Genomic DNA, 19,889 nt, shown 5'->3' with positions numbered 1-19,889 from the left:
CATTTTGGGTATTTATTGTTCATTTCATTCACTTTCATGTGAATACGCTTAGAATTATATTTTTCTCACGCAAAATAAACAAAAAAATATGTCCAGAATGAACACCCCTGATATACTACTCATAGATAGTATCAATTATATAAAAAACAAGTACTTGGATTTTACATGGTTTTAGAGGGTGGTTTTGTATGAATTTGATCATATTTTGTTTATTATTGGGCGTGTTTATATCTAATTCTCTATTATGTTGGTATGTTGATCATTTTGTTAAGAATGTGTAGAAAAAGGTACTCCCTCCATCCCATAGTAGATATCACACTTTCCTTTTTAAATTGTCCCACAAAAGATGTCACATTTCTTTTTTTAGAAAAAGTTCTCTCTCACATTAATATAAATATATTATTTTCTCTTTCCACTTAACACACAAAACAACACCTCCTAAAATCTTGTGTTAATCCCCAAGTGTGACATCTACTATGGGACTGAGGAGTACAAAATATGTGGATGTGCAGCAACCTTGGTTTGAGACAATTTGTACTAGAGATTTTGAAGTCCAATCAGCCCCTAATGTATATCAATCTCTTCGTCTTTAAAAAAGCTTCGCGTGTGTATCTCGCACGCCTCAATCGGAGTTCGGTAGAAGAAGTTATGGCCGTTATAAGAACACTGCGTTCTCCAGAAAGTTTCATGCGGCCGGGTGAATTATTACCCTGTAATTCACCCGGCCGGGTACGTTAATTCTGTGCTGAAAGAGTCAGAAAGTGGTAAAAAATGACCACCCGGCCTGGTGAATTTACAGTGTATTAATACACCCGGCCAGGTACTGTGTTTTGGCGAATTATTTTGCAGAAAACACGATTTTTTAGAAAAAGAAAAATAAGAAAAAGGCTAGGGTTGAAGATACGAGATTCATTCTACACCTACCGCCTCCAACACTCACACACCCCCAAGAACACCTTTGAGAGAGAGATTTGAAGATTGAAGATTCTACATCGGAAAATTGAAGATTCACTCCATAGATCTATCTCACAGGAGTAATTAGTATCTTTTATTCATGTTTTTGTTTGGATTCTTTGTGTTAAACTTAGTTTTCTCCATGAATATAAGTAGCTAAACACTTCTTGTTGAATTCTCGGTGATAGATGCACTAATTTCATAGTTTTTATTCAATCAATTTTGTTCTTACCTTCCTCTTGTAGTTGTTTGATTATTCTTGGATTTATTCTTTTCAATTGCTTGATCACCACATGATTGTGTAGGATTTATTAGATTAATCGGGAGATGGAATAATTAATCTGGAAAGAAGAATAATTCACATCTTAATTCAACAGAACTCAGGAGAGTTGAGGTTTTGAGTGAGGTCTTTGATCTTATCGTGCTTTTGGGAGTTAGGGGTTTAGGATTAGAAGTGGGCTTCAATTCTAGCACCTAATCTACAGGTTTCTCTCATCGGGAGAGGGTTTAATCTATAATTGTGATCGACTTAATAACTCTAGGGACACCAAAAGGTAAGACAAATAGATTGGATAAGAGCTTGGAATTGTGGATCGGATCCTTGAGTTCTACAATTTTCTCCATATTATCTTTTTCACATCTTGTTTACTTGCTTTCATTTGTTTACTTGCTTATTATATGCTTTCAGTAGTGTTACAACAAATCAAACATTTCCCAATTGTCTAGATAGTAGTTGAAATTTATTTGTGGTAGTTAAGTTGATACAAATTTGTCTTTGTGGGATACGATACTCTTGCTTGCTAATTGATACACTAGCCATGTACACTTGTGGGTATCACTTGTGTTAAAATAAGTTGAGTCAGTACTCCACTTATTAAGTTAAAGGTTGCGATTCGTTCAACCTTAACAACATTATTAGGATTCAATCCTTGTTTTGGTATGAAACAACTTTAAGTCTTTGGGTCAGTTATCTTACCCATTAAAGTGTCTATAAAACAATACAAAAAAAAGTCACTGAATGTGTTGATTAAGTTTGAAACAACTTAAAATTTTTGGACTAGTTATCCACACTTTAAGGCGCCTGCAAATCAACACAGAAAACGGTATGCGGATTTGTCTATGGATACCTTGTTAAAATATAAGTTCGTCAAGTCAATAAAAAGTTATACTGCCTCTTTCCCGATGTGAATTATCTCAATGTAATTTGCTTTGAGCAAAAAATGAAATAATTTACAAAAAAAAATTAGTCAAAATTTATTGAATTCTACAACTTTACCGACAAACCACAACAATATATGCACAATGAATACAAAGATAGATGAGGTTTGTTATATTGCTAACTTTTTATGTGGTCAAACTCTGTTAACTCATCAATGCAGTGTATTAAAAATGTTAACACGATAATATTAAAATGTCAACACAATATAATGAAATGTCAACAAAATTATGTGTTGACATTTTAATGTCATCGTGTTGACATTTTTAATACACTGCGTTGATGAGTTAGTAGAGTTAGCAACTTAAGAAAGTTAGCAATTGATCACACCCCAAGATAAATAATTATAAATTCTTACTATTTGGCTATGATAAAGTAAAATAATAATAATAATAATAATAATAATAATAATAATAATAATAATAATAATAATAATTCGTTAAAATAATATATATTCGTGATATTATTTTACTTCATCGTTTAACTCTCTTAATACTCACACCAAAAAATACTAGCATGTCATAAATCATGAGACGGAAGAAATACTATGAAAGAAGCAGTCGCTATCAACCTTTAACGGTTCTACCCCTCGTCTTATCGTAACACTAATACTACAATATGATAACTTTCTTTTAGTAATAATTTCGTGTTTTTAACTCCTGAAAATCTGATCATCTTAATGGCCTCTGGTTTCAAAATGAGTAAATCACGCTCAATCTTTGCCATGAAAGTACAATTACAAATTGCTATAAAATATTACTCCCTCTGTCCACCATTAGGAGTCCCGATTCGCTTTTGCTATAAGTGGTAGGTACACCGTATACGTCACTTTCCACTAACTTATTCCACTCACATTCTATTATAAAACTAATATAAAAAATGGACTTCATATTCCACTATCTTTTTTCACTCACTTTTCTTTACATTTCTTAAAACTCGTGCCGAACTCAAATGAAACTCCTAACGACGGACGAAGGGAGTACTAATTAATTGATGTATGATTCCACGAAGTCACAAAAGAAATTACTCCATGTATTATTGTCTTTGCAAATATCAAATAAGTATTTCATATCTAAATTCATTAATCTGTTTCTTTTTTCAAAGTGATTTCCCCCTAATTTGAAAAAGTCACTTCCGACCATATGATGATTTTCATATGAGAAATTTGAGTATTAAATTTCAAATATGGACGACGGTATTACATAATCAAAATTGCACGTATCCAACTGACAGTGACGGATCTAATAAAGAACAAAGGGATACGAGTGATTGAGTGAATACCCAAGTAAGTAGTCTATTGGTGAAATGCTCTTCTTCCATAGCATTGAAACAAGATCGAATGCCCTCAGTTGCAGTTCTGCTATTGTGCTTTGATTAATAACACATTTAAAAATGAAAGTTTTCAACCACTTCTCTCGTATTTTTTTCCCTCTCTCTTACTAATAATATGGATCTCATATTTCACTAACACTGCTTCTCTTTTAATAATATGGACCTCACATTCCACTAAAACTATTTCTCTCTTACTTTTTTCCCTTTCTCTCTTATTTTACCAATTCCATATTTAAAACCCGTGTCATTCACAATGTGTCATATTTTTCATGGACGGAGGAGTATATTATTTGTTCTTTCATTTGTTTTATACCCAATAATGTTCTTTAATTATTGTTAGAGTATAATTCGTCCTCTCATTTATTTTATACAAAGTAATGGATGTATTATTGGAAATCTTTATTATTTATGATACTTAATGCTCATATTTGAGATTACATAGAAAATATAATGGGTTTTGTTTTAGTTTAAATATTTAAAACTTTTTCTAAACTAAATAAAGTCTTTGTTATATAAATATCCAATAACCTCTAGTAAAAAATTTTCAAGTACTAACATGGAAAAGTAATCTATTTTTATATAGATAACAATTTGTTTTAGTTTAAATATTTAAAATTTTTCTAAACTAAAATAAATTATTTGTTAGTATATAAATATTCAAGAACCTCCATTGAAAATAACGAAACTCTTTCAAAGTGATAATATGAAAAGGTATTATATTTTTTTATATAGATAACGTAAAAAAGATAGATTGGACTTCAAATCTCCAGGTCGGTGTAATTATTTATCACACCCTTAATATGAAATTTCTGGATCCGCCACCGCCAACTACACACAATGCTATTCCAATTCTCCACTATGACTCATATTTTAATTTTGTATATGACATAAATAACTGTGAGTTTGTGAAATAATTAATATGAGTTGAAACATGAAGGACATAGTTGCTTATAAATTAAAATGGAGAGTAGTATATTATTATATTACCGACAGTCATGTCTTCATGACTCTACTTACCCACCTCATTATTGGCATATGTCGAAATGTACTAGTAAAAAACTATACTCCATTCTTGTTGAAAAATCACCAAGTCAAATTGTATTGTAGGTGGGCTCCCCACCAAATTTTATTGTAACATGAGTTGTTGGTTAACGTACAAATATAATCTTACTGATAAACAGGGTTGGATAACGATTTCAAAATTAAAAAATTAAATAAGTAGAAAAGAGAGGAAAATTAACGAGGTACGTATTGATCTTGTTTTGTACGTACTACTATCATTTTATTTCTTTCAAACAAATCAAAGTATATGTATTTGATCATTAAATTAAAATGAGATGAATGAACTATGTTACTAAACCTCTATAAAGGTAATGATTCCATCAAACTAACCTCTCACCATCAACACTAAATGTTGGAATATTAGTAAGTTCTGAGTCAAGCACCTAACTCTAGTCCAACTATGTAAACCATCCAACTTTGTTGACCAAAACTGTAGCCCCCCACCCCCACCCCACCTACCCCAAACCCACCCACCACCACACGCTCCACACCCCCCAAAATTTAGAACATTTTGACCAACTAAACATGGAAAATGGTGGGGGCACAAAGCTAGATATATCTGCGTATTGACCAAGTGCAAGTCTACCTTACTACAGTTTTGGGTTTTCCATCCAACCTTAATTACTTCATAGGCGTGTTTGGGAAATGGTAGGAGAAGATTCAACATGCTTTCATAGTTAAATTTACATCCGTCCACCATTTTAAATGTGTCATGAGTTAGCACTAATCTTCTACGAAGCAATATGGAGTATCGTTTTACAAAAAACCATTCATTACAATATAAAATGTGTAACATATCATTCATTTATAAATGTCCAACATTAAAAGAATTATATTAATACATTATTTAGTGGCCCGAATTTGACCTTCTAAATGAACTTGCATTGGTATCTTGTATGATTGAAATCCAAAAAGCTAGACTTATTATAATTAATACCCACTTCTTGATTTCAACAGATATTTTATCCACATTATCTCTCAGCGTAACTAATACTATATCTTGATTCCTAAAGAAAGATAAAGAGAAAATTAAATTTTGCTAATAAGTACTCCATGAGAGATTGAAGATATGGAGACATTGTGACATGAATATAAATGAAGTAATGTGATTCCAGTTATAACCTCAGTCCCAACTAACCTGAGTCATATTTTTTTTAATATTCCAAGTAGTTAGTCCATTTAAATCAATGTCTCAATTTTTGTGTCCAAAATAAATACTTCTAAATTAATTAGAATAGATAGATATTACAGTAAAAATAAGAATATTATAAAAAGTTAAGCATAAAAACGATAAACTCGTGAGAATAATATCGTACATATATAATTTGGAAAGTGCAAGTACGTCAATACTTTTGAATGAGGGACAAAGACATATTGGGGTTTGGTGACTTGGTCCCAAATCTATACCTTCTATGCGAATTACTTTTTATTTTTTCTTTATTTTCTACTCACGTACAAAAATTTCTCTATTTTTCATTTTCACATACATGCTTTTTAACATTATTTAAAAAAATTAATAAATATTTTTGATTTTCTATTAAGCGCTTTCATACAAATTTTGCCAAAAAAAATTGTTTTCTACTTATCATTTTATTTTATTTATTCATAAAAAATAGTGCTTTTAACACCTGCACCCCAAGTTAATTAATTTTCAATATTAATAATTAATCATGCTTGTTCACTTTGTTATATTTTTTTTATTTTATTGAAAAAATATTCAGATACAACTATAGTTTATTTTATATTACGATGTTTAGTCGTTAAAGAAGAGTATCATTAATAATGGTTATGACAACACAATTGTCTTTTTTTGGCGATGCCGACTCTTTTGACTTTTATCGACATTTTAAAACTTTTTCTACGACTGAGCTTGGAGCCCCCGGTATCAAAATCCTAACTTCTCACTTGAATCAAAAATGATTCTCTATTTATCTATACTTGATAAAAATTTAGAATATTAAATGGAAGGAGCGCATTAAAATTTAGAATAAAGCTATGCGGCCACATTATGGCCGGCCATAAATTAATTAAATAACATAAAAAAATTGATTTTTTTTGAATTTTTGGTTTAATACAAATTGATTTTAGTTTTATATCATCTTTATTATTTGTTGCTCAACATGTTAGTGTTACTCTTTCGTAGTTTTTGCTCAATTTATTACTGCTGTCATTTCTTGATTGTTTCTCAACGTATACACTAATTCGTGATATTAATGTGTTTTACGTAATGGAATTCAAAGATAAGTATCAACTCACAAGTCCATTCACACACATATAAGTTTATATCGATAATTCTAATTTTTTTATACATGTAAATGGACTAAATTAACTTTTTATGGCCGGCCACATTATGGCCATTTAGCATCACTCTAAAATTTAAGTATCGTCTCATAATGATAAATTGATAAGCAATTATACGAGATAAGAGGAAATTCTATGTGCGAGGAATCCCACAAATCCGGTGTGCCAGTAGAGTTTTACCCTAAAACTAGATTTAGAAATATCCAAACAGCATCTTCCAGCCGTCAATTCAGATCCAGTCGATCTTAGCTGGTCTCCCCCAAATCAAATCCAGCCGTTAGATCTAAACCACGACGCGGGTCCCACATCCACCACCGCGTATCTGCTGGGCCCACCCGCAGCTGCTCTCCCCAATCAACGGCCACCATCCATCACCACTTCCCACCAACGGCTCAGATTCCGCATCGTCAAATACAATGCCACACGCTGAATTCAATCCACCCTAGATCCCTCGCACACTTTTATCTATCTCGCTAGCCGACTTCGCAAACCCCTCTCTCTCTCTCTCTCTCTCTCTCCTCTCCTCTCCGAGTCCTGCCTCTCTCTCTATCTATCTATCCAATACCTGGTTTTTTCAACCAGGTAAGGTAACCTAATCCCTTGCGGAGGAGTTGATTTGAACTCGAGCGGAGAGGTGAATTTTTGCTGCGGGGTCAATATGAACGGCGGGGATTTGAACCAGAGCCAGAACAACAACCAGCAGCAGCAGCAGCAGCAACAGCAGCAGATGCAGCAGCACCAGCAGTGGATGGCGATGCAGCAGTACCAGCAGTGGATGGCGATGCAGTATCCGGCTATGGCGATGCAGCAGCACATGATGTACAATCAACATTACGTCCCGTACTACCAGCCGCAGCAGCAGCCGCAGCCGCAGCTGACGCAGGGGCAGAAGCACGGCAATCAGATTCAGAACGGCGCCGAGGATAATAAAACGATCTGGATTGGAGATCTCCAGCCGTGGATGGATGAAGGTTATATCCAGTCGTGCTTTTCTCAATCTGGAGAGGTAATGAAAGTTTTAATGGTAGTATTACTTATTCGATGGATAGTGATTGATGTATGCTTCGTGTTTATAATTTAAAAGTAGCAGTTATGTTGATATAATTATACAGTATGTTTTTGTTTGGATTCCTTTAGCGAACCTTATTTATTGCGTTTGAGAATTGAGAGATGAAACCCTTTCCAATTGTATTATCTTGCCTCACGTGAAAACTGTGTCTGTGACAAATTAGAAAAAGAAAAAATAATCTGAAAGAAAATTTAATGCTAGCCTGAAGGCTTTCTTCAGTTCATTGAGAACGCAAGTTTCCAAAACTTTGGTCTGTATTGTACAGAGTAACAGTTATTGCCTTATTGGGGAAAGAGAGGCAATGTGTTTTTTTTTGTACTTAAGACTACGACTTAGATTTTGGTTGTACAGACTAATAACTAGTTTTTTAGCATACTTATGACCATGTCTGATGCCTATCGTTTAGTTTTGCTTGTGTTTCAACAACATTAGTCCATTAATTATGAAATTAATCATTAAAATAGACTTAAATAGAAGATACTCCGTAATAGTCATTGTACTGAACCCCTTAAAGATAGAAAAAAATTTGTTGTCCTGCATTTCAATGTTCCCCTCTTCTTGACTTGGTTCTGTCTGGCTGACAGAGTGACAGTATAAGTTACATACATATACTAATGCTTCAACAACATTAGTCTATTAATCTTACTAAGGTTTTGAAAAGGTGTCTGCTAATTAGTTGGGAATTTAACTTGCAATGAAGAATCACCAATGCATTAAATTACAATGATCCACTTGGTATCTGTTAAGCTGCCTTCTCGGAATGCTTACTTGCACAAACTGATTGGACTTGAATTTTATATGTAGATTTGATGTGTCTCTTGATAGGTATCATCTAATACCCATCGACATAACCTAGTTCTTTCCCTGAAGATTGCATGTCGTTATAGCTCTATGTGAAGACCTAAGTTAACGATGTGAATTCATGGTGATCCATAAGATGATCATTGCCTCTCATAATCCTCATGAAGTATTTGAGTACAAGATTTTAATTTGCTCTTTATATTAATAACTTCTTTTATCTAAACATGCAGGTTGTCTCAGCCAAGATAATCCGCAATAAGCAGACAGGTCACTCTGAGAGATATGGATTCATTGAGTTCAATTCTCATGAAGCAGCAGAGAAAGTTCTGCAGAGTCTCAATGGGACCACCATGCCGAATACCGAGCAACCATTTCGCTTAAACTGGGCAGCCTTTAGCACTGGTGATAGGCGACCTAATACTGGTGGTAATGGTGGTGATGTTGGTTCTGATCTGTCAATATTCGTCGGAGATTTGGCTTCTGATGTTACTGATGCAATGTTGACCGACACGTTTGCTAGTAGATATCCATCGGTAAAAGGCGCTAAAGTTGTGGTTGATGCAAATAGTGGCCGTTCAAAAGGTTATGGATTTGTCAGGTTTGGAGATGAAAATGAAAAGACCAGAGCCATGAATGAAATGAATGGTGTTTATGTTTCTAGCAGACCTATGCGAATTGGTGTTGCAACCCCTAAAAAGACTTCACCACAACAACAACAACAACAATATTCTTCCCAAGGTGCGACTTACATATTTGCGTTAGATTGGCTTTTATTATCTACTGTCCATTTGGTAATCCACAAGTATATTACTATAGCAGAAGTTTCCCAATTTAGTATGAATAGGACATCTCTCTTGGTGTGGAATAAATTTTTCGCATGTTCTATAAGAGTTTTGTAGTCTTATCCACTAACATTTTTATTCACTTTCTTGATTCAGCTGTCGTATTGTCTGGTGGTGGTGGTGGATATGCAAATGGTGTTGTCCCTCAAGGTCAGCCTGAGAACGACTCATCTAACACAACAGTAAGTCCTGGACCTCTTGTGGGAGTCACTTGGCTAATGCTAAGTTATTGCATGATCATATTACCCATGCTTCTTGTAGATATTTGTGGGAGGACTTGACTCTGATGTAACTGATGAGGAGCTGAGACAATCTTTTACTCCATTTGGGGAGGTTCTCTCTGTGAAAATACCAGCTGGAAAGGGATGTGGATTTGTTCAATATGCAAACAGGTCAAATCTGATGTTTCTTTTGCTAGTAACCTAGTTGACTGTATGAAATGTTTGCCCTTGCCAAAAGAATGGATGAAAAATTGCATAAAACATATTTGGTTAAATAAAAGATTTATGGTTGGGTAATTAAGTTCACTGGTCTGCATAATTACTGGTTACTAGATGGAGGCGCTTATCCCAATCTACTGTTGGAGATGGTGTCAGTGTTGATATTGAAACTGAAGTTGGACAGGCTTTTCTTTCTGTTCTAATTTTTCCCACTTTTTATTATGTTTGTCTTATTTATGGAAGGATGGCGTGTACTGGTGAATTATACTTTTATTAGACTAATTATGTAAATGTACTTAATATTCGTTTAACTGATTGTGGATTCAATAGGTAGTTGTATTTCCTATTTATTGCCATTTGTTAATAGTTGCATGGCCTATCTATATGCATGGAAGGATAATTTTTGATTGTCCGGCCGGTGTTGCGATAATTCAAGTTGCTTTGTCTAAGTTCGAGATTTGGTTGGGATGACACTCAATTGTCTCTTTGACAGGAGCAATGCAGAGGAAGCTATTATGAGACTAAATGGGACGGCTATTGGCAAGCAGACAGTTCGTCTTTCATGGGGTCGAACTATGAGTAACAAGCAGGTAAGTCTTTCACCTTCAAGTCTTGCTGTGTGATTGGAGTAGTCCTGGTATATTCCCGCTTCGCATTGCACCGAATATAGCCTTGAGAGAAAGTGGAATCTTGTCATGGCAAAATACAGTAAGTTTGTCGAACCAAATCAGTAACTGAAAACTGTTTACATAGTATAAGCAAAAACTGAACTTAATCAGTACCTGAAAACTATCTCTACTAATAGGCATGCTATTGCTGCAATCTAGAATTCGATATTTTTTCCATATGAGGGTCTGATGCTTTTGAAATGTAAAACCAATTCTTACGGTGAATGATACCACAGAGACAACTCTGCTTATATATGTGTTGGTCAATCCTTGCTCTCGGCCCATGAAACTATCTAATTAAACTTTCTTCGTTCCATTTGGCAGTCGAGGATGGATGCTAATGGTCAGTGGAATGGGGCTTATTACAGGAGGCAAGGTTACAACGGCTACGGATATGCTGCAGCCAGCCCTTCATACGGACCTCCTTCAAATGGCCACGGAAATCTCCAACAGCCAGTCAGCTAAAACCAGCTCTGCTGTGTACCTTAGAGCTCTTATTTATGAGGGAAAAATGTATCCAAACCCAGATGATGTATGGGAAAAAAGAATTTTGTAGCTGGATTATATACCGCGTGAGACTTGCCTACTTTTTTTTTTAACTTAAGATTGAGATTTTTACTTATAATGACTCTAGTTTTTTACCTGCTTATGATTGATTCTTTGAGAAACTACAATGATGAACAGAAAATTGTTGTAATATTATTGTGCACTAGTTAGGAATGGCTCATAATATAAAGACTACTTTGAAATACCGATGGTATTGAAATTGCCAGTTTGTTTATGATTCTAAATAGTTAATGTATAATTAATATTCCTTTCATGTGAAATAATGTCCCATTTTCCTATTTTGGTATGTCTATAATTAAAATCTTACTACTATTATTTTTTTTCCATTTTTAACAAGTGTATTTTATACCGAGTTAAATTATGATACTCACGTCTATTATAGTGAAATAATTTATTTCTGCGTTGAAAAAAAACTGGTCTTCATTCGATCCATGCTCAAGTATGTTTTCACGTACCTAAACACGCCTGAAGTGCAACAAGCACTTCAAGCAAATGTCAGTGGAGCTCTCCCCGGATCCCGGAATGTTTGCAGGTACTGCGATCTAACACCTGAAAAAGATATCATATGGAAAAAAATATACACAATGATTAATACTTACTAGTAAATTGTTTCTCTTAATGTAGTAATGTTGTATTTGGGCTGAGCAGCCAGAGACAGTTTTGCCCGTCATCAAGGAGGTCATGGCTAGCGGCATTAGAGCATCCACAACGGATGACGTCCCGTCGGACGCGGACGTTGCTTGCGGACACCGCAGATCCGCGGCTTTCCGAGGACGTCCGTCATTGCGGTGCCACGGCGGACGTCCCGATTTTTTAATTTTTTTGAAAAAAAAACTCTATACATACAGGTCGTTGAACTTCATTTCATTGGCACCACTTGTTTTAACGACTTTCTCTCTCTACTTTCATTTCTTTTGAAGATAAATGGAGCACCACGATATTGATTCCCCCGCCACGAGCGAGTCACAAACGCCGACGTTTCCCGTTAGAGTTGGAGGAAACGCCGGCGGAAGTGCACCGATGTCCGGGATGATGCCCGGAATGGCGCCGATGATGCTCCAACCCCAAATGGCGGGGATGATGCTCGGGTACTACAATATGTACCCCCCTTGGTGTGTAGGGATGGGTGGGATGATGCCCCAAATGCCCGGGGTGATTGCCACGATGACGGGGATGGCGCCCGTCCCGATGATGCCCCAAATGCCCGGGATGATGCAGGGCATGCTTGCCGCCGCGGGGGGAGCAGGCAGGGGGTCTCCCAATCACCTGGGGACAATGTCTATAGCCCCTACATGGATTTATTGTCTGGTGATTCCCCCAGAGTACTCATCTGGAGACTCAGTTCACCGGCGTTGAGGCTTTCTCTTTTGCGGAGTTGGGGCTATATCCGGTCAGGGAGTCTCCCACTGAGATGCCACCGGCGGTTGGTAGGACGAGGAAGCAGAGGAAAGGGAAGGGCAAGGGCACTACCTCGTCCTCGCGTGGGGGGGACGATGGTGGGCCGGGGGGGGAGCTGGCGGGAGAAAGAGGACCATATGGAGCATAGGGGAGTGCATCGAGCTGGCGAAGGCATGGGTCGGTATAGTCGAGAATCCCTACATCAGGGCTAACCAGCATATCGACAGAATGTGGTGGCGCATTAGCCAAAGCTACCTCCAATTCAAACCGCCAGGTGGGAAGCCTCACGATGGAGAGCAATGCCGGAAACAATGGGAGCGGCTGAGGAGGCACCTCAGCCGATTTTCCGGCATCTACCAAAACAACCTCCGCACGGCAACCAGCGGCATATCTGCCGAGGATGTGAAGGTTCTGTCCATGCAACAGTACCCCGAAAGTTCTTGGGTTTCAGGGAATTCAAATATTGGGAGGTCTATCTTGTGGTGCAGACTTCCGCCAAGTTTAATGCAGGTGTTGAAGCTGGCTGGCCGAAGCGGTCGAAGATCAATGCCTCCTGTGAGTACAGCAGCAGTGTCGGTTCCCACGAACTCCCTGACGCCGAAGCAGAGTTCCCGACCCCTCAATCGTCTTCCCGCCGCAGTCGCCCGATTGGGTAAAAGACCGCGATGAGGATGGCTAGGGGAAGCGCCAGCGGGTCCCACGAGGTCCAATCGGAAGCTCCTTCCCAGGTCACTCCCGAGCTCAACCATCTCGCCCGCATGCAGCAAACACAGAGCTTGCTAGACACCATGGACAAGTGGCATGCAACGATTGATCTCTTATACAAGATGATGTTGAAGGATGCCATCGACACTCTGAGGGGCGATTTGGGGATGGCACCCCTGCCCGGGAGTGGCGCCGGGACTGACGACGGGACTGGCGACAGGGGCGACGAGGAATGAGACGGGGCCGCATTTGTCGAAGCTTTCGGTTGTTTTTTTTGTATTTTTTATAATAATTATTTATGTTTTATTTAAAAATAAAGTGGTTGCATTTTTCCCGTATTCGTGTCGAAATTTTAATTCCATAAATTGCATATTTGTGAATTTGTGAATTTTTATTATTGTGGATGTCCGTCGGGATGTTCTTGGGGATGTCCGTCATTGTGTAGTGGGATGTCCTTATGACGTGGCAGTGCAGTGGGAGGTCCTTATAACGTGGCAGGAGGTGTTTTTGGGAAGTCCGTCGAGATGTCCGCTAGGACATCCGCACTACTGTGGATGCTCAGCATCTGGATCTACGGGTAACTACCTCACTATGTCTTTGTTTACAACACAGACATAATATAATAGTAATTCAAACTAGTAGAAGAGAAAAATGTCAACTACTAAACAAGAATTATTTACAACAATGACAGTGGCGACATGGATGGAATGGTGTCGGTGACAACAACCAGGTACTCGTTTCCCAAACTAAGCACCACTGTTAAGACTCCGTGGCACCGATGGTACTCTGAAGGAGTGGTTGGATGATACGCGGTGGGATATGAGAACCTGACATTTGTGACCATAGGCATTTCGTCCCGACCATTTTGATGACCTTTTTAATGTTTGTTTCATTGCACAAAACATTAGCCACATCTTTATTTCTTCCATACTTCTCCTGTCAAGAAAAATGAGAAGAGGAATTGGAAATGTTTTGAGTATTTATGATAAAAATATCTTTAATTTTAATGTCACCCACAATACATAAGTAAAAAATACATGCACATAATTTAAATTCAAAAGAGCTAAGAGCGTCCACAATGGGGCGCCCTATCCTCCGCCACATCAGCATTTTATCCTCCTTCCCATTCATCTGTAGTGGAACGCCCTATAGCCGTCCTATAATTTTAACTCCTATTTTATATTTATTTTTTATTTTTTATGTTTGCAAATATATCAATTAGCAAGAATAAATATAAAAACACCACAAATTAAAGGCAAATCCTATTGTCGTTATTTATTTTTATTTTTTATATTTTATGCTTGTAAATTTGGAAAATCGTCGGAATTTATTATTGAATTTAGAGAGAAATTGAGATGGGGAAGAGAGTGGAGTGAAATGTGTGAAAGGAGTAGTTAGGGACAGCTCCATAATATAAAGGCTATTTCCAGATTTGCCAGTTTATTTATGATTCTAAGTCGAATTGTTAACCTATAATAATACTCTTTCTGTCCGTAAAATAATGTCTCATTTTTCAATTTTGGTACGTCTATGATTTAAAGTTCCATTATTTTCCCCATTTTTAGTAAGTGTATTTTACATTCTACTAGTACTAAATTATTACACTCACATATTATTCTAAACCAATATATAAAAATGAGACCTATATTCCATTAACTACTTCCATCTATTTTTCTTCATAAAGATGAATAATTTCTTAAAATTTGTGTTAGAGCCACACTGGTACTATAAATGACGGATACAGGGAGTAGTAACTGACATGCATGCAAAAAAATTATAATACCAACAACATGGCTTTTCATTGCACTTTAAAATGGGTATGATGAAAACTTACAAATACATCATAGTATTAGTAGTCATTATCAATTGCTATAATACTTTTTCAAGAATGTTGAGTAACTAAAATGGTGTCGTGTAGTAAGCTGAAGCAAGTGAAGAGAACAATAGCAATGAGCTGGTGGAAAACAAACTAGGCATCCGCCGGCATGATTTATCTTGGTGGAATACTCTTCCTTTCAAGACAAATGAAACAAATTAAACTAGTTACACTGTTTGCATCGCCTCAATCACAATCTTTTTCTATCCTCCCAAAATCTACTTCAATCTTTCTTGCTATATAAGTGCACAAACATGTCTCCACATTCATCACTAAACAAAGCGTCTTTTCTTTCCAAAAACTAGAAATGAAAGGTGGAGTGATCATCTTTCTCATTTCTGTTGTGTGCCTCTTTGCCTCTGTGCAATGCAAGAACCGCGATCCTCTTCGGGAGCTGTTGAAAAGCCACAAGAAGAGGAGGTCGGAAGCATCTGCAGTAGTCGAGGATGCTTCGACTGAGTACTCACCGGTCTACATGTTGCCTCAAGACGGCCTAAAAGAGGAAGACAAGATCACGGGGCTGCCAGGCCAGCCACCGGTGACCTTCCCTCAGTATTCTGGATACGTCACTGTTGATCCTACCGCTGGACGCGCTCTTTTTTATTGGCTCACCGAGGCTGATGACTCCTCCAACAAGCCACTTGTGTTGTGGCTCAATGGAGGTTCGTTAAATTCTGGTTTTGCATGCACGTAAACTAGAAATTCGGCTTCCAAATACACCAATTTAATTGTTTGAAATGTGTACATGGCTTAAACAGGACCAGGGTGTTCCTCGATAGGAAATGGCGCGATGACAGAGCTTGGGCCGTTCCGTGTGAACGCAGACGGAAAGACGTTGTGGTACAATAACAAGGCTTGGAATACTGGTTAGGCCTAAAATACAAAATTTGTTGAAAGTTTGTAATAATAATATTTGCAAGAGAAACTTAGTTGTGGAAACTGTTTGGTGTATTGTAGTGGCTAATGTCCTGTTTTTGGAGTCTCCTGCTGGCGTTGGATTTTCGTACTCGAACACGACGTCGGACTATGTAACAGGAGACACCAAAACTGCAGCGGATTCCTACACTTTCTTGGTGAACTGGCTGGAGAGGTTCCCGGAATACAAAACTCGCGATTTCTACATAACCGGAGAGAGCTACGCCGGTCACTACGTGCCCCAACTTGCTCAGTTGATCCTAAAAAACAACAAAGTGACAAATCAAAGTGTCATTAATTTGAAAGGAATTGCAGTAAGTTTCTTCATGTGCCAAAACAAACTATTGACTTTCTACTTAGTTTGATCGATGATGATGTTTGCAGATTGGGAATGCTTACATTGATTATCTCGACGAAATAAATGGCTCGTACGACTACTACTGGTCGCATGCTCTCATTTCGGACGAGAGTCACGATGGAATCATCAAATACTGCAACTTTTCGGCTCCTGAAATATCAGACAAATGCGAACAAGCTTTGGATCAAGCAGATGATGAAATAGGAAATATATTCGGTTATGACATCTACGCGCCTCTTTGCAGTTCAAACTCTACTGCTCCATCGGTATACTACGCCTCTCGTATTATTTTTGGGTTAACTATAGTTTCTAGCCCGAACCTTGAGAATTTATTTTTGCATTGAAAACAGCTGTCTTCATTTGATCCATGCTCGAGTGACTATGTTTTCACGTACCTAAACACGCCTGAAGTGCAACAAGCACTTCACGCGAACATCAGTGGAGCTCTCCCCGGGCCATGGGACGCTTGCAGGTAATGCGATCTAACGGCTGAAAATGATATCATACGATAAAAAGTATATACAATGATGAACACTTGTTAATAAACTGATTTACCTTAATGTAGCAATCTCATATCGTGGACTGAAGAGCCGGAGACGGTTTTACCTGTCATCAAGGAGCTCATGGCTAGCGGCATTAGCGTCTGGATCTATAGGTAACGCACTATGTATGTCGTGTCGTTTGCAACAACAGACATACTATAATAGTAATTCAAACTAGTACAAGAGAAAAATCTCAGGTACTAAACAAGAATTGTTTACAACAAATGACAGTGGCGACACAGATGGAGTGGTGCCGGTGACAACAACCAGGTACTCGTTGCCCAAACTAAGCAACACTATTAAGACTCCGTGGTACCCATGGTACTATCAGGGCGAGGTTGGAGGATACGTGGTGGGATATGAGAATGTGACATTTGTGACCATAAGAGGAGCTGGACATTTCGTCCCGAGCTATCAGCCTGAGAGAGCAATCGCCTTCTTCTCGTCCTTCTTGGAAGGGAAGCTGCCTCCCAGCAGCTAAACATGTCATCAAGAGAGAGCTAAACACAGAACGATGTCAAAGATTGTCAGTTCTATCTATCTATCTATCTATCTATCAAAGTTCTACTTATAATAATAGATGTTTTGTGATGAACTTCTTAACGGTATTGTCATTTTCCAAAATATTAGCCACACCTTTATGAGGAGTTGGAAATGTTTGAGTGTTTATGATAAAATTCTCTTTAATTTTAATGTCACACATAATACCTATAAAATGCATGCGCATAATCTAAATTCGAAACAGTTAATGCAGTCATGACAAAATGGTGTCATAACAAAATGGTGTAGCCGAATGGAAGAATTGCACAATCGTTGAAAGACCAGAAGCATAATGATTGACTATAAATCTACCAAAGATTTTTTGGATTGAAGATGTTCATATAACTATCTACATTGTGAACCTATGTCCTACAAAGAAAGCTTTGAAGATGTTGGCTTATCATTACAACACTAATTTTGTTATGTCGTCCTTAAAATATAATCTCTCTGTCCTAGAAAAGTATGAACAATTGATTCGGCACGGGTTTTAATGTATAATTGGTAAAATAAGAAAGAGAGATAAAGGGAAGTGTAAGTAGTGTTAGTGGACAGTGAACTCCTCATTATTAGTAGTGCAGTGTAATGTAATAAGTTTGTAAATAAAATGATGTGTATGGGCAATGTATTATTTAACTATTCTAAAATAAAAATATTTATATTTTTCAAGGTCGGACTAATAAGGAGATATTTTATAGGATCACAATTTTGGATTCTGTGGATCATCCTTAGATATGTAATCATTTTGTGATGTCATAAATATGTAATCATTTTTGCATTCATATTATGAAAGAATATTCTCCCTTCTTTATCATTAAAGTTTCAAAGAATATTATGGTAGTTATTATATTATTAATGTTATTATTATTATTATTGTTATTATCTTGTTTCTATTTTTATGAGGAAACGCCGTATATACATTTTGCCACTTATTGTAATCAGAGTACAAGTATATATGTGGGCCAGTGTCAATTTAGTGTAAGTCGGTTTCTTGATTTTTATTTAATTATAGATTAAGTTGAGGCGTTGAAAGTGCAAGAGGGCTCAATTAATTTATGCTACCTTTTTAGAACATGTGATAATCAAGTGTTAAATAACATAATCCCCTAAAATTGACTTTTAGAGTTGCTCCTACTTAATTATTTGAGGTCGAATTCAGTTGATCAAAAGACAACTGCAGCAGCAATGCCAAAAATATTACTCCTATTTCTAGAACGTTAATTTATTTTATCACAAGATCCACTAATACATGCCTACGACGTATTTTTATACGTAACTTAAATATTAAAATAAATACAAGTTCGGTCTCATGGTTGGCTTCACATGAGTTTTATTATAGAAAATGTTAGAAGTTTTCAACTCAGTATTTATTCTTATATACACTTATACCCTAATTGCAAACTTAGTGTTGAACAACAAATGATCTCTTCAACCATAGTGATGAACATCAAATGATCTCAGAAAAGATCAATTCCAAAATCCAGATATATAAAATACTATAATTACTGATTCCCAGTAACTTATGTTTTACATAGGAAAATATATGATTTTATTTTTTATTTGTATAAATTTCCCAATCTTGTTTGTTTATATACTTTCAAATTTAATAGAATTCACTCAAAAAACTTGTGAGATAGATAAATTAAAAATGGCGGTGTTTTAGTGATTTGTCATAAAGATACTTCTACGGACGCACGGCATTTCCAACGAACACGTATTTAATTTAGCGAAAAACTAAACATTTATGTATTTAAATATTTTAAATATTTAAAGTCCATATATGAATAGGTAAATAACTTTTTTTTAAAACGTGATGGTTTGTATGACTGTAATGTTTAATAGTCATACAAAAAATCATAAATTAAATAAACATTGCAATATTTTTGACAATTTCTAGCTAAATCCAAAGCACGTTTGTTCCTTAAAGTCTTTGAGTATTTGTTGCTCAGAATTTCAATTCATTATGGCCATGTTTGGTTGTCAGGATTCTGTCTGGGAAAGTAATCTGATTCCTTAAATTTTAAATTCTTGTGTTTGTTTCCGTTTTTAATCAAACTGGGAATGTAATCAAAATCCTGAAATAAGGAAATTTAGTACAACTTTCCAGGATTCTGAATCCTAACTTTTCTTAGGTATTCTTTTTCCCAGTTTTAGGATTCTTACATATTTAATGCAATATAGTACAGTTTATTATTATTATTATTATTATTATTATTATTATTATTATTATTATTATTATTATTATTATTATTATTATTATTATTATTATTATTATTATTATTATCATCATCATCATCGTTATTATT

At 36.3% G+C, this 19,889-nt stretch overlaps 1 protein-coding gene and 1 pseudogene across 1 annotated transcript; both read left to right on the top strand.

The window, feature by feature from the left end:
• Positions 1 to 7,316: 7,316 nt before the first annotated feature.
• On the top strand, positions 7,317 to 11,310 carry LOC121759176 (polyadenylate-binding protein RBP47-like). The gene is made up of 6 exons (XM_042154679.1): positions 7,317 to 7,871; positions 8,966 to 9,473; positions 9,674 to 9,759; positions 9,839 to 9,969; positions 10,511 to 10,607; positions 11,010 to 11,310. The coding sequence occupies exons 1-6, from the start codon at positions 7,524 to 7,526 to the stop codon at positions 11,148 to 11,150; spliced, it is 1,311 nt and encodes a 436-aa protein (XP_042010613.1). The 5' UTR covers positions 7,317 to 7,523; the 3' UTR covers positions 11,151 to 11,310.
• Positions 11,311 to 15,538: 4,228 nt separating this feature from the next.
• LOC121758006 lies at positions 15,539 to 17,527 on the top strand (annotated as a pseudogene).
• Positions 17,528 to 19,889: the final 2,362 nt, after the last annotated feature.

The sequence above is a fragment of the Salvia splendens genome, chromosome 12 (assembly GCF_004379255.2).
Source record: "Salvia splendens isolate huo1 chromosome 12, SspV2, whole genome shotgun sequence".
In the NCBI taxonomy this organism is placed as follows: Eukaryota; Viridiplantae; Streptophyta; class Magnoliopsida; order Lamiales; family Lamiaceae; genus Salvia; species Salvia splendens.
The sequence above is the reverse complement of the archived record's forward strand: the minus strand, read 5'-3'. Positions and strand labels throughout refer to the sequence as shown.

Excerpts from the sequence above, each read along its gene's own strand:
- LOC121759176 (XM_042154679.1), top strand. The coding sequence starts at position 7,524 with ATGAACGGCGGGGATTTGAACCAGAGCCAGAACAACAACCAGCAGCAG. Across the intron at positions 9,760-9,838 it reads ACGACTCATCTAACACAACA|ATATTTGTGGGAGGACTTGA; the intron begins GTAAGTCCTGGA and ends TGCTTCTTGTAG. Across the intron at positions 10,608-11,009 it reads GAACTATGAGTAACAAGCAG|TCGAGGATGGATGCTAATGG; the intron begins GTAAGTCTTTCA and ends TCCATTTGGCAG.